The sequence below is a fragment of the Mauremys reevesii genome, linkage group 6 (genome assembly GCF_016161935.1).
Source record: "Mauremys reevesii isolate NIE-2019 linkage group 6, ASM1616193v1, whole genome shotgun sequence".
Lineage (NCBI taxonomy): Eukaryota > Metazoa > Chordata > Testudines > Geoemydidae > Mauremys > Mauremys reevesii.
The window spans coordinates 1,597,051-1,612,219 of record NC_052628.1 but is presented as its reverse complement, the minus strand read 5'-3'; the positions used below and the strand labels follow the sequence as shown (position 1 = coordinate 1,612,219).

The 15,169-nt window shown below is 55.7% G+C and overlaps 1 protein-coding gene across 4 annotated transcripts in view; it reads left to right on the top strand.

Moving 5' to 3' along the window:
• The first annotated feature begins 14,559 nt into the window (after nt 1-14,559).
• Nucleotides 14,560-15,169, top strand: part of LOC120408142 (receptor-type tyrosine-protein phosphatase kappa-like) — a 122,663-nt gene continuing 122,053 nt past the window's right edge. The window contains exon 1 of one of the 4 annotated variants that reach the window (XM_039544753.1): nt 14,560-14,796. In XM_039544753.1, coding sequence (XP_039400687.1) covers nt 14,697-14,796 — 100 coding nt within the window. In that variant the 5' untranslated portion in view covers nt 14,560-14,696. The remainder of the gene's footprint in view (nt 14,797-15,169) is intronic. The other 3 variants (XM_039544752.1, XM_039544751.1, XM_039544754.1) reach the window with 3 other exon arrangements.

The following is a 15,169-nucleotide window of genomic DNA, read 5'->3' as shown; positions in this document are numbered from 1 at the left end:
TCATCTGCTACCACTGAGAACAGTCTAGATCCATCCTCTTTGGAACCCCCTTTCAGGTAGTTGAAAGCAGCTATCAAATCCCCCCTCATTCTTCTCTTCTGCAGACTAAACAATCCCAGTTCCCTCAGCCTCGCCTCATAAGTCATGTGCTCCAGCCCGCTAATAATTTTTGTTGCCCTCCGCTGGACTCTCTCCAATTTTTCCACATCCTTCTTGTAGTGTGGGGCCCAAAACTGGACACAGTACTCCAGATGTGGCCTCACCAGTGCCGAATAGAGGGGAATAATGACTTCCCTCGTTTTGCTGGCAATGCTCCTACTAATGCAGCTCAATATGCCATTGAGCTTCTTGGCAACATGGGCATCCTGCTGACTCATATCCAGCTTCTCATCCACTGTAACCCCTAGGTCCAACTGCTTAGCCAGTCAGTCCCCAGCCTGTAGCAGTGCATGGGATTCTTCCGTCCTAAGTGCAGAACTCTGCACTTGTCCTTCTTGAACCTCATCAGATTTCTTTAGCCCAATCCTCCAATTTGTCTAGGTCCCTCTGTATCCTATCCCTACCCTCCAGCGTATCAACCACTCCTCCCAGTTTAGTGTCATCTGAGAACTTGCTGAGGGTGTAATCCATCCCATCCTCCAGCTCGTTAATAAAGATGTTGAACAAAACCGGCCCCAGGACCGACCCTTGGGGCACTCCGCTTGATACTGGCTGCCAACTAGACATGGAGCTGTTGATCACTACCTGTTGAGCTCGACAATCTAGCCAGTTTTCTAGCAAGCTTATAGTCCATTCATCCAGCCCAGACTTCTTTAATTTGCTGGCAAGAATACTGTGAGACACTGTATCAAAAGCTTTGCTAAAGTCAAGATCTATCACATCCACCACTTTCCCCATATCCACAGAGCCAGTTATCTCATCAGAGAAGGCAATCAGGTTGGTCAGGCATGACTTGCCCTTGGTGAATCCAGGCTGACTGTTTCTGATCTCCTTCCTCTCCTCCAAGTGCTTCAAAATGGATTCCTTGAGGACCAGCTCCATGATTTTTCCAGGTATTGAGGTGAGGCTGACCGGTCTGTAGTTCCCTGGATTCCCCTTCTTCCCTTTTATAAAAATGGGCACTTTATACAGTACCAGGTTCACCATGGCGCCGGGCCCAGAGTCAGAAGGGGCCTGGCCTGCCTGAGCCGGCCAGGAAAGCTGCCCCTGCCTCTGCCCTGCCCCCACCCCCCCTCTTCCAACCCCTGCTCTGCCCCAGCTCCACCCCTGCTCACCGGAAACCGCCCCACACCTCTTGGGCTGGTGGCCATGGCGTCCACCTGTAGGTTTCAGGCTCCACTCTGGCCACAGCCGCCATCAGGTGACCCAAGTGAGAGCTGATGGCGGTTTAGGGGGGAGGAGAAGCCCCGACCCTGGCAGGAGATGCAGTGCTGAAGCCCCCAGCTGCTCTAGTGGCAGAAGCCCTGAACCCCCTCGGGCCTGAGCCCCTCTCGCTCCCATTCCCACCCACGTGGAGCTGGCTCTCATTTTCAGGCTGTGGAGAAATTCGGCCCAAATCTACGCACGTTGGTATGTTCATTTCCCCCATCATCACACAGCCATGAACGGATTTAGCCCAGGAGGCAGGCTCAGCATTAGCCCCATTTGGCAGGTGGCATCTAGGGCACACAGAGGTGAAGTGACTTTCCCAAGGCTAAGCAGGGAGTCTGTGGCAGAGCAGAGAACCAAACCCAGAACACTTGGCCCCCAGGCCTGTGCCTTAACCACTAGGCAACCCTTCCTACCCCATGGAGGGGGAGCCTCCTCTGCGCTTGGAGTGCGTGGGTGGGCCAGGCCCTAGCCCGAGCCACCAGGATGGGGAGGAGAGAGAGAGATGGGAAAAGGGACATGGGTGGGAAGAAGAAGGTGGTGACCCACCCCAAGGCAGGTGTTAAACAACCATTGGCCAGAGCAACAATTCCATAAGAGACGGTGGCTCTTATTGCTCAACTCCGTGGCTCAGCGAGGCCCACCAGGACAGGCCTGGGCCAGTGTCTCTCCAGGAGCAGGGATTAAGGGTATAAAAGAAGGGACGGGGCATCTGAGAACATCATTCTCCTCTCCCGCCTATGCTGAAGGCAACCAGGGGCGGCTCCAGACCCCAGCACGCTAAGCGTGTGCTTGGGGCGGCATGCCACGGGGGGCGCTCTGCGGAGGGTCCGCTGGTCCCGCGACTTCGGTGGAGCATCCGCAGGCACGTCTGCAGGAGGTCCACCAGAGCCTCGGGACCGGCGAGCGGCAGAGCACCCCCATGGCATGCCGCCGTGCTTGGGGCGGCAAAATTGCTAGAGCCGCCCCTGAAGGCAACAAGAACGCTGCAAGACAAAGACTTGAATGGAGGCGACTGCTCCCAGGCTGAGAAGGAAATTCAGCCTGTGCATTAAGAACTGTCACCTACCTGCAATGTCCAGTGGGTGAAAAGCTGTTTGATTCAACACTTGCTTAGTCTAAAAGTTTAGGATTTAGAATTCGTGTTTACGTTTTACTTTCTTAAGGTAACTATCTCTGACCCTTATGCCTACCACGTACAATCACTTAAAATCTGTCCTTCTGTAGTTAATAAACTTATTTTGTTTTATCTTTCCCAGTGAGTTTGGTAAATCTGCTCCGGTTACAGCATGCATCTGCTGGTGCATGTCCACTGTCCTTTGATGCAGTGGTGAGCCACTTAATAAGCTTGTTCAAGAGAAGGTTTTGATCAGTGTAAGACAGTGTATTACTGGGGTGCTGGCCTAGCTTTGTGAGACAGCCCAGGCTGGAGAGTTGGGGGCACAGATTGTACCCCAGGGATCCCAGCAGAGTGGCCCAGCGAGCAGGCTTGCACAGCTGTTGTACTGAGCGAGATTTACACTGCACTGGTGTAATGATTTGAAGTGTGGTGGCTGCGAATAGTCAAAGAGAAGGTTACAAGTGCGTTGTTTTCTATTTGCTTATTTCGGGGAAAGGAAATGGGAACAGAAAGGCATAAAGATGAGCCAGAGTGAAACAGTTGCAAAGTTAGAGATGTGCCGATTACAGGCAGCGGAAAAAGAGAGACCCCAAGAGTGTCAGCTGGAAATGAAAGAACTGGAGATAAAAGGAGAACAAGGCAGAGGCAGCCAGGGAAGAGGCAGCAGATCAGTGCGTCCTAGAGGTGAAAGCCAGAGAAGCTGAGAAACAGAGAGAGCAAAACCACCAACTGGATGTGCTAGAGAAGCAGAACCAGAAACCACCAAGCCCAGCAGTTCCCTCCACACTTGGGACCAGTTACATAAAAGGAAACCGATAGTATCACAGAATATTTTACTACTTTCGAGACGCTGTGTGTGCAGTACATGAAATCCTCGCTAACAAGCAAGTCCCTGGTTGCAAAGTTAACTGGTAAAGCTCTAAATACATTCCGTGAAATAGCAATTGAGGATGCTTTAAACCACTGTAAATTTAAAAATACTGTTTTTTGCAAAGGTTTCAAATTACCTCTGACACATATAGGCAGAGCTGAAAGTAAGCCGGTCTGGTTCAGTACGGCGCACCGGCAGGAGCCAGTACACTGTGCCGGACCACACCGGCTTCCATGGCGGGGATTTAAAGGGCTCTGGGCTCCCCACCACTGCTGGGAGCCCAGAGCCCTTTGAATCCCGCCCGCGGCTCTGGTGGCCGGGCTGAGGCTGGATTTAAAGGGCTCAGAGCTCCCTCCGCTGCGGGCAGCCCAGAGCCCTTTGAATCCTGCACGCGGCTCCGGCAGCCGGGCTGGGGCTGGATTTAAAGGGCTCAAAGCTCCATGGCAGCAGGAGCCTGCGAGCCCTTTAATTTCTCCCTGAGCCCCGGGGGCTCCCAGCCACCTCTGCAGCTGGGAGCCTCTGGTTGATTTAAAGGCCTTGGGGCTCTCAGCCACAGCGAGTGCCCCAAGGCCTTTAAATCTTGGGAGGCCCCGCCTCTTCCGGTTGAGGCCACGCCCTCTCAGGACTCCGGCAGTAAATCCTGTAAGTTACTTTCACCCCTGCATATAGGGCAAAATTTAGAAATCTTAAGAGGGGTGCTGGTCTGAGTAATGGTGACTACGGAACAGGACGAATGACCTGATAAGAAAATGGGTGAGGGGAAAAGGCATTGAAAACGTTGAGCCACTGACTGATCTCATTGGTCAAGTACATTTCTTAAGCACATGTAAAGCTGATGTAAAATAGTGTTTGTGGGATAAAAATGTGAAGACTGGAGGAGAGGGCAGCTCTAGCTGATGGCTTTGAGCGGACCCTGGCGTCTATTGAAAGTAAAGCACAGACAGGAGTTTAAACCTGGTGGGAAGGGAGGTTCCTGTTTTACTCCTGGGAGAAAGGAGGGTGGGAGGGAGGTGGGGCACTCACTTCCCCAGAACCATTCGTCTAATTCCCATCCCCAATGTCCTGTGTAAACAGAAGGGCCCAAAGGTGCTATCACTGGAATTCCACTGAGCACCTGGGGAATAAATGCCCCGTGCAGGAAGGAAGCAGGCAACAAGTTACCCATGTTAATGCTGCTGTCCTCAGCACAGACACCTCTGAGGCACCTGAAACTCATATTGGTTTTTGTAGGATTGGATTCCACAGAACCAAACAATAAAGATTGTCAAAATTAATGGCGGGAATACTTAGGATGGGAAGATAAAGGTGCAGGGATCTCTGTGGCTAAGCAGAGTGTAATTCAAGAAGGTGACACATTGCCAGAGCTTTTATTAGTAGGCGGGTGTAACGAAGGGACACTTCTGAGAGTATCAATTCAGGACCAATTGCTCAGGGCAGGGCAGTCGCAGCCCCAGGCTGGTGGTTCTTCCACCTGTAAGGCACCAAACCAGCCAGACAGAGAGGACTTCGGTCTCACCCCACTGGCTAACCACAAGTCACACAAGCAATTCTCTAGACACTCCAGTCTCCCAGTATCACCACCAGTGCCACTTGTCATGGGGACGAATGGTTATGAAAACCAACACCCCAGACCCTGGTCAATATGCAAATCAGATCTTACCCACAAATCATGCTGTTGACAATCCTTTAGAATCTAAAAGGTTATTCATAAAAAGAAATATAGATGAGAGCTAGAATTGGTTAAATTGAATCAATTCCATACGGTAATGGCAAAGTTCTTAGTTCAGGCTGGTAGCAGTGATGGAATAAACCGCAGGTTCAGATCAAATCTCTGGAAGATCCCCAGCTGGGATGGGTCATTCAGAGCTTCAGTTTGTAGCAAAGTCCCTCCAGAGGTCAGAAGCAGGACTGAAGACAAGATGGAGGAGATACAGCTGCCTTTTATAGTCTCTTGCCATGTGGCCTCTGCTTTCTTTGTTCCAACTACAAGCTGCCCAGCACATGGCTTGGAAAAACCTGAGTTCTGTCCATAGGCCTGTCCCTGCCTTGCTGAGTTACAAGGTGTATCTGCCTTCTCGCAATGGGTCAGTTGTATTAGCTGATGGTCCTTAATGGGCCCTCAAGCAGGCCAGGCAGAGCTGATGCCAAATTGTCTGGGGTGTCACCCAGAAGCACAGCACAAGTGTGAAACACAGACAGGATAGAGCCAATACTTGTAACTTTAAATACAAAAATGATACATGCACCCAGACAGCACAATCATAACCAGCAAACCGTAACCTTGTGTCATAAACAGATAGTTAAGGGTTAAAGTCTCTTTTACCTGTAAAGGGTTAACAAGTTCAGTAACCTGATGAACACCTGACCAGAGGACCAATCAAGAGACAAGATAATTTCAAATCTCTGTGGAGGGAGGTCTTTGTCTGTGTCCTTTGTTTGGGGGCTGTTCTCTCTTTGGATCTAAGAGAGGCCAGACATATTTTCCAGGCTCTCCAAGTTCCCTGAAGTAGTTCTTCTATTCAGTATAGTGAGTATTAGAAAGGCGGTTTAGTCTTATAATTAATTTTGACATTAGAATTGTGTGTTTGCTGAAGAAATATCTTTATTTCTGTTTGCTGTTACTTTGATTATTCTGAGAAAGGAGGTGGGGGGAAGCCTCTCCAGGTCTATAGCTAGACCCTGTATATTTTCCATCTTGGTGTTACAGAGATAGTGTACTTTCTTTCTTTCTTTTAATAAAATCCTTTTCTTTTGTAGAACCTAATTAATTTCTTCCCTTGTTTGGATTTTCAGGGGAAGGGGATGGGGGAAAAGTGAATCCCTCTTTGTCTGATTCAAGAAGTTTGAATCAAGGTATCTCTCTCAAGGACTAGGGGAGGGGGGAAGAAGGTGGGGAAATTGGATTATTTCCCTTTGTGTTAAGATTCAAGGAGTTTGGATCTGTGTTCCCCAGGGAAAGTTTGGGGGAACAGGGAGTGTGCTAGACACTGGAATTTCTAGCTGGTGGCAGATGGTACCAGATCTAAACTAGGATTTTAGTTTAGAGGAGTCCATGCAGGTCCCCATCTTGTGGACGCTAAAGTTCAAAGTGGGGAATAAACCTATGACACCTTGTCATAACACTGGTCCTGTCTCTAAGCCAAGATGCAGGAAGTTGAGTCCAGGAGGCTTCCAGGAAGCAATTGTCTATAAGCATGCAAATGACCCAGCTGGCAGAGGGGAAGGGGACTTCCCCTGGCTGGTAAGACAGGGTAAGCTGCTGAGGGAGAGCTGCTGGGAGCAGAAATGTCCCGTCAAACAGCGAGCACTCTTAACCCAGAGAGCACAGATCACAAGCCTCTAGGAAGAGGGGGCAGGGAAGGACCCAGTGCTGGGAGTCGGGAACGCAGGGTAACCCCAAGAGAGGAGATGGAGTTTGTGCACAGGTACAGTCCTGGCATTGGGAGACAGCTCCAGGAAGTGCCAGCCAATGTGCAGGATCCCCCTTATCTCACCAGACCTGAGGGACCAGAATCCCAGAGATGGGAATGGATTAGGAACCCAAACAGACGGGGACGCTGTAGTGAGAGGAAAGCCAATACATTACATGCAAAGGTTCACGAAGGGAAAGACACAATGGGAACTGACCTGTAGCCAAGCGAAGACTCACCGGTGCGGCGCCGCCGGCTTCTTGTCTCGGAATTAGCTCTTTTCCAGCATCCGGACACCCTCTGCAGGGCGGGGTCCCACCTGCCGCTGGCCCCGTCTCCCTCCCAGACCCCAGTGACCTGCCTGGGGGGTTACCAGGCTGGAGCTCCCCAGCTCCCTCTGCCCTTCCCCAGCACTGCTCCGCTTCAGGTACCTCCTCTCAGGCAGGCAGTGTGACGAAGTGGGGCTGTTCTTAATGTCCCCTCTGAATACTGTGTTGGTGCCTCAGTTCCTGGCCGACCCTCTGTCGCCTGGCAACTAATGGTCTGGGCCCTTCCCCCCTGCAAGGGGAGGCTAAAGGTGGGGGAGAACAAAGAGCTCAGGTGACCTCCTGGCCCGGGAAAGAGACAAAGCCCAGAAAGGAGGGGCTGGAGGGAGTTTGGTAGTTTTGGAAACTGGCTGGGAAATGGAGGGGAGCCCCGAGGAGGCTCGGGCCTCCCAGCGGGGTGGTGGCCTCCCTGGGGCCCCAGATGGACCTAACTAAGGGGGGTCTTGTTGTCTGTACTGGCAAGACCTGTTTTGGACTGTGTTCCTGTCATCGAATAAACCTCTGTGTTACTGGCTGGCTGAGAGTCACATCTGACTGCGAAGTGGGGGGGCAGGACCCTGTGGCTTCCCCAGGACCCCGCCTGGGCGGACTCGCTGTGGGAAGCGCACGGAGGGGCAGAGGATGTTGAATGCTCCAAGGAGAGACCCAGGAAGTGAAGCCGTGGGAGCTTCTTGCCCTGCAGACAGGCTGCTCCGAGGGAGAGGAGGCTCCCCAGAGTCCTGCCTGGCTTGGTGGGGAGCAGTTCCAGAGCATCGCCCGGGGACTCTGTGACAACTGGTGGCAGGGGTGGGATGTACTGCACCCTGTGAATGGCGCTTCTTGCAGTAAGTGACTGGGGAGCAGTAAAACAAAGGAGGGATAATGAGGACCAGGCGTGCTGAAGGCTCAGAGAGGGACGGTTTCAGGGGGCGGTTAACCTCTGGGAGTGTGTGACCAGCGAGAAGGACTGTTGGAGTAACGGGGTCCCCCTGAGGATGGCAGGGAGCAGTCTCAGCGGCGGAGGAGCTGCCGCTCGACCCTGGGAGAGAGAAGGATTTTTGCAGTAGCAGGGTTCCCCTGGGGATTGCAGGAGCAGTCTCAGGGGCGGAGGCGCTGGCCGCTCGACCCTGGGAGAGAGAAGGATTTTTGCAGTAGCAGGGTTCCCCTGGGGATTGCAGGAGCAGTCCCAGGGGCGGAGGAGTCTGCAGCTCGACCCTGGCAGGGAGGTGGTGACACAAGAAGGGCTGGCACACCAGGGGTTCTTCCTGGAAACCATGGGGAAGCCAAGAGCACACAGGCCTGTGAGTCCAGAGCCACTTGGGAGCGGTGCAGTGATGGCCTGTCACCATCTCCTTGAGAAGGACATTGTGATCCTGTGCACACAGAGAGGGTTACGCATGGGGAAGTTCTCCAAGGCCCAGTTAATCGTGCAGCTGGAGGAGGAGGACAAGGACCGCTCTGAGGAGCAGATTCCTGACCCAGATGGGGCTACAAGATGATCTGGGAGCAGCTGGAGCAGCAGCCAGGCATCCCCGAGAGTCTGGTCCCCAACCAGACGAGGGTCTTCACGATCGGGTTCCCCATCAGGGGATCGGAGACGGATGGGATGGGAGCAGAGCCCGAGAGAGCGAGAAGCCGTGAGAGAGAGCAAGAGCCCGAGGAAAAGCTGCAGGAGAAGCAGCAGCAGCCTGGACTGGCGATGGTGGAGCGGGGAGGCATAGGGGGCTGCCCAGGGGTGAGTGGGGAGACCTGCCTGGGGTGGCGAGACCCTGGGACAGAGAGAACTGTGGTGGTGCAGCCGTAGATGCCGAGGGGCTGTGGGATCTGGGTGAAGGTCCCCGGGGTGAAGCCCCTCGCCCTGCCTATGGCCCGGATCCCTGTGCAGACCCAGGAGGGGTCGTTGGGGTTCTCCAGGATATCGGCTGGGACGCCCTGTTGGGGGGTGACTGTGTCTCCTTGGGACAGGATCCAGGCCCTACTCCTGTAACGGCCGAGGGTTTGAATTCAAATCCAGGGAACCAATTGGTTAAGATGGAAATGGTCAGTGAAAATGCAAATGACCTGGCTGGCAGGAGGGAGGGGCTGCTGGGCTCAGGATACCTGCCTGTCTGTAACCAGCCCCCTGGGGCTGAGAGGGAGGGAGAGAGGCTCCCCGCCCCCCTGCACACCGGCTCACGCTAGCTCTGATGCTGTGACCAGAGCAGAGAGCTCCCTGCCTGCCCCCACTGGGACAGCAAGGGCAGCGCTGAGCACGGGGGGAGCTGAGACCCCAGCTGAGTGGGGGGACACCCAGGCAGGGCAGGTCGGCTGCCAACCAGGTTTGCCTGGTCCAGACGTGCTGCTGGGAAGTGATTCCACAGCCGGGAGGGAGCTACCAGGGACAGGGTTCAGGGGGGCTGTGACCCCAGGCCCAGCCAGCGAGAGGGAGCAGGTCCCACTCCCTGCCCCAGCCGCTGAATCCCAGACCGAGCTGCGCAAGGATCCCTCCTTGGAGAAGCTGCGGGAACTTGCTGGCCACAGCGCTGCAACCCCCTTGGGAAGGCTGCAGGGACAGAGTCCTGCGGGAGAAGGGATCCCTGTACCGGGAATGGGCTCCCCAAGGGGAAGCAGAACTGGGGGGAATCGGGAGGCAGCTGGGGGTGCCCCAGGAATCCACAGGGTTCTTCCCTCTCGAGCTGCTGGATGGGGGGAGAGTGAGGGGACCCCTGGACCTGAAAATGGAGGATTGGAAGGAGAAGGGGGCAGACCCCCTGGGGATCTCTCCCCTGAGGTGGGAGCCAATCTCCCCATCAGGTGTTCCCCATTCAGAGTCCCTGGGGAAGCAGCCCAGAACCTGGAGAGAGGTCAAGGACCTGCTGGCTTTAGATGTGATCCAGCCATTTTACAGCCCATGGGCCTCACCTGTGGGGCTGGTCCCCAAGGGAGACGGGTCGATCTGGTTCTGTGAGGGCTATCGGAAGCTTAAAGCCATCACGGTGTCCGATGCCGACCCCATGCCCAGGCCTGGGGAGATTCTAGACAAGCTGAGGGGGATGGAGAACCTGGCCCTGGCGTACGATGACGTGTGTGTCTTTAGCCAGACCTGGGAGGAACAGGTGTTCCAGGGGAAGAGGGGGCTGGGCTGCCTCAAGGAGGCAGGACTGACGGTAAAAGCCGAAAAGTGCAAGGTGGAGGTGATCAGAGATTGGCCCATTCCCCAGACCAAGACACAAGCCCAGGCCTTTATCAGGATGGCGGGGTGCTACCGGAGGCTGGTACCCCACGTTAGCCCCATAGCTGCCCCCATCCCTGAGCTATGTGAGAGGGGGAAGCCAGACGAGGTGGTCTGGACCGAGCAGGGCCAGAGGGTCTCTGTGCACTGAAGGAGGCTCTAATCCAGGGCCCAGTAAATCTGGTAAACCCAGACTTTGCCAAGCCTTTTACAGTGTTCACTGACGCCTCAGACGCAGAGCTGGGCACGGTGCTGATGCAAGCTGATGCTAAGGGGGGAGACATCCCATTGGGTACCTGAGTAAGGAACTGCTGCCCCGGGAGCAGCACTATGCAGCCTGAGAGAAGAAAGGCCTGGCCATGGTGCAGACTCTTGTAAAGCTGTAGCTGGATCTATTTGGGCGGCACTTTACTGTGTATACTGACCACTCTCCTCCAATATGGTGGCGTCAAATGCAAGGGTGCAAAAGGGTACGGGCTGCATTAACCTTCCCACATTCAGCCTGCAACCACCATCAAGCACAACAGACCCACAGGAGGGCCTGAAACTGGACTGTCCTGGTGTAACCCCCACCAAGGAATGGGAGAGATGCTGGGGCATCCATGGGAACGTTGGTGGGTTCGAACTTCCCCAGGTCACTGGCTGGAGTGACCCCGCTCCGTTCGGTCTCGAAGGGGGGAGGGGTGTGATGAAGTGGGGCTGTTCTTAATGTTCCCCCTGAATACTGTGTGGGGGCCTCAGTTCCTGGCCAACCCGCTGTCTCCTGGCAACTAATGGCCAGGCCCTTCCCCCCTGCAAGGGGAGGCTAAAGGTGGGGGAGAACAAAGAGCTCAGGTGACCTCCTGGCCCGGGAAAGAGACAAAGCCCAGAGAGGAGGGGCTGGAGGGGGTTTTGAGTTTGGGAGCTGGCTGGGGACGAGGAGTGAGGGCAGACATGGGGATCTGCCTTGCTGGGCCCCAGAATGGACCCAGCTTATAGACAATGAGGGGGTCCCATTCTCTGTACCTACAAGCTCTGTTTTAGACCCTGTTCCTGTCATCAAATAAACCTCTGTGTTACTGGCTGGCTGAGAGTCACGTCTGACTGCGCAGTGGGGGAGCAGGACCCTGTGGCCCCCCAGGACCCCGCCTGGGCGGACTCGCTGGGGGAAGCGCACGGAGGGGCAGAGGATGCTGAATGCTCCAAGGAGAGACCCAGGAGGTGAAGCCGTGGGAGCTTCTTGCCCTGGGGACAGTCTGCTCCAAGGGAGAGGAGGCTCCCCAGAGTCCTGCCTGGCTTTGTGGGGAGCAGTTCCAGAGCATCGCCTGGGGACTCTGTGACAGGCAGCCCTTCTCCTTCCAGGCCTGGAGAGAGACTCTTCCAGCTCCTGGCCCACAGCTCTGTTATCAGGGCCAGCTGGGCCCAAATTGAGCTGGCCACAGCTGTGGCTGCTTCCCCAATCAGCCCAGCTTGGCTGCTTTTAACCCCCTGTTCTGCAGGCGCGGGGCAGCTGCCCTGCTACATGACCAAAGTGCCCTCAGAACCAAACTGCCTGAACAGAGGGTTGCTGTGATAAAGGTACTTGCAAAATGCCAAACTGTTATAAAACATTGGTGTTAATGTTAAACCTTGTGATGAGACACATTATGTACAATTGTTGGAAAAAGTCTTTGGACAGGCCGTGAAGGTAACTGGGAACACATGTAATGTCAAGGAGCCTTATGGTAATGCTGCTTCTCAGCTATCACCTGTAAACAGACTTAAAGCTTGTCACAACAGAGAAATCGTAATGAACGTGGTGTGCTGTGTGGAAGGAGAAACTGAGGCACACCAGCTCATTGCTTGGATGGCTGGATGCCAAGATACCTACATACTAGAAAACATTAATATCTACATTGAGTTTATAACAGCTGGGAGAGCAGAAGTGTTAACAGTAATGCAGAGGTACAGAGAGATGCTTTCTAGGGACCCAGATAAAACACCCTTTTTAACTTATGAGTGTGATGGGATCGCCAGGGTACAACCTGGAACTGTGGAATCACTGTGCCCCCTTAACTCTCCAACCCGGGCTGTCTCTCAGAATGTTTTGCCAGTGACAAGCAGCAAACCCCTCCAGGCGCTGTGATCACTCAGCCACCAGCATGCAGAGGCAACTGGCGGAGCTGGCATGTGGCAGAGGCAGCCTGTGCAGCTGGGAGGGGAGTTCCTGTCGCCCTTCCAGGGAGCCTTCCTGCAGGTGAGCACTGCCCCCCACACCAGCCCCCAGTCCTGAGTCCCCCCACACCCAAACTCCTGCTGCTGGGAGGTGGGGGGCTGAGACTGTCCCAAGCTGCCCAGGTGGCTCCCGGGCCAGCCGTATAGGCTGCTGCAGAAATCTGTGAGCTCCATGACAAACACGGAGCCTTAATCATGGGACACGTAATATGACTAGGGAGCCCAGCCTGTAGAGAAGCATGTGCTCTGCAGGTCTGGATCATACGGAGGCAGGTGCCTGTCAGGGAAGGCACAGCAGAGAGGACTGGCTGAATCAGCAGAAAGCAAGGTTAGGCTCCAGGCTAGGGAGTCCCAGGCCAGTCCGCAATGGCACCGAAAAGAGGAAGCTGAGCGCAAGGCACAGAGTTGGTGCTGGGAATGACAGGAAGACAATTCAGGACTCCAGATGCTGAAGAGTTTCACTTCCTCCCCGAGTCCCAGCTGCACATTGTAGCAGCACGAGAGAGGGGGAGGGAGTGCATGACAGGCTGCTCCGGCGCCGGCGAGCAGGGGCGGCTCTAGGTATTTTGCTGCTCCAAGCACGGCAGGCAGGCTGCCTTCGGCGGCTTGCCTGTGGGAGGTCCCCAGTCTTGCGGATTCGGCGGCAGCCTGTGGGAGGTCCGCCGAAGCCGCGGGACCAGCGGACCCTCCGCAGGCAAGCCGCTGAAGGCAACCTGCCTGCCGCCCTTGCGGCGACCGGCAGAGCGCCCCCCGCGGCTTGCCGCCCCAGGCATGCGCTTGGCGTGCTGGTGCCTGGAGCCGCCCCTGCCGGCGAGGCTTGGCCCCCTGCCCTGGAGTCAGACACAGCAGGATGAGTTACTCCACCTCTGCCATAGGTTGGCTCTGAGGGTCAGGTTTGCCAGTGCTTCCAGACCTCACCTCCCTGAGAGAGAAAAGGGTTGGGGGAATTCCACATTCCCCTCTGCTCAGCTGCCACTCTGCAGCCTTCATCCTGAGGTTTGTCCATTGGCCACTCTCCTCCTGGGAACGCTGGGCTTGTGCCTCCTTTCTTGAGTGCTTCCTCAAGCCTCTGGACACTGGACATGGCAGGGGGCCTCCACATGACCCCATAGACCCCTGGGTAGCAGGTGCTTGGCAAAGCTCTCTCTCCAAAGCCCCCTGTGCCTTAAGCACACACCTGTGTTCATCCCCACGCCCAGGAAATCGCTGGGGCGGAACCAGGGACTGTGCTCCCGGGACTCCTGCTCCCCACAACTCTCTGGCCAGTATTTTCCTGGTTCTTGCCATTTGCTCTCAGAAGCCTCAGCCAATGATGGCGTCCAGCGTCAGATGTCCTGTGACTGTCCTCTAGTTCATGTCACTATCTGCTTGTACTTTAACTTCTCCTGGCCCGGGCCCGTGGGACACAGGCTCGGAGTTCACTGGCTGATGAAGACCAGCACCCATGCGAGGGGGAAGGAGTATCTTTGGCCCAGCACTTTGTGGCAGTAAAAAGGTGGGGAACTTTGTTCCTGAGCTTGAAGGGCCTTACCCCCTAAATCATGGGGTTCTCTCTGTGAGCTCTAGGGCAGGAGGGAGACACTTTACTCTGGGGGCACCACACCATAGGAGCAGCGACTCCATGGGGTTCTCCAGATCACCCATCCTAAACCAGCTCCCTGTCCCAGCTCTGGCACAACCTAGCCATCTCGTCTGATGAGGGGAGGGTTCAAAAACCCTTGTCAGCCCTATGGACCCCAGGATTCACAAGTTGTACCATGACCTGGCAGCCGCTGGCACCCTGGAAGCCCACATCCTTCCTGGAACTCTGGTCCATGGCTTGTGTTATAACACTAAGGCCCAGCTGCTCTCAAGTTACCTGACTGCTGCCCCCACCCGGCCCCCGCAAGCTGGGGGGGACCCAGGAGTCCTGGCCCAGCAATGAGGGGAAGCAGCAGAGTGTGTGTTCCCCTCAGAAGTCTGACAGCTCCCAGAGCAGTGAGGTTACCGAACAGGTCTGGAGCCACGCGGTGCCCCAGCACACCCCGAGAGGAACCAGGGCAGCTCTGACAGGGGTTTCCATCTCCAAGGAAGGAGGAAGCTCTTGCACCACATGCGATTTCTGTGTGTCTGGCTGTTTCCTTTCTTCGCTGGTCTCTGTCACGCTGAGCTCACACAGGAGCTGAGCTGAGAGGCAGAGCGCGTGGGGCTGAGCTCTGCCCCGGGACCGTCTGGGAACATGGCCCTGCAGGTGTCAGCTCTGGCCCTTCTCCTGGCCCTTCCGCCCCTGCTGTCTGCCCAGGGAGCGGCACCCAGTCCCAGGCCCACCAAGACTCCAGGTAGGACCCGCCTCAGGCGTTGCTGCTCCCCTGCCTGCAGGTGGCTGCCGGGCTTTGCTCTGTCAGTCTGGGTGCAGTTGCCCCGGGAGGGGGCTGCCCTCCCCGTCCCTGCCAGAGCCTGCGGGGCTCAGCACCAAGCACCGCTCAGAGAGCCGGGGTGAAAGGCAGCTGGGGCTGACGCCGGGGCAGGGAACCGTGTTCCCATGGGGGGGCCCAAGGGAGAGCTGATGCCGTGCGCCCCTCTGGGAAGCAGGTCCCTCCCCGGGAGCAGCAGACAGGGCAGCATCTGTCTCTGGAGTGTGGAGAAGAAGCCCGGGGAAGTGACCTTCATGCTACTCTACAAATAGTATCAGCAGTGCCCTGGGGGGCAGGT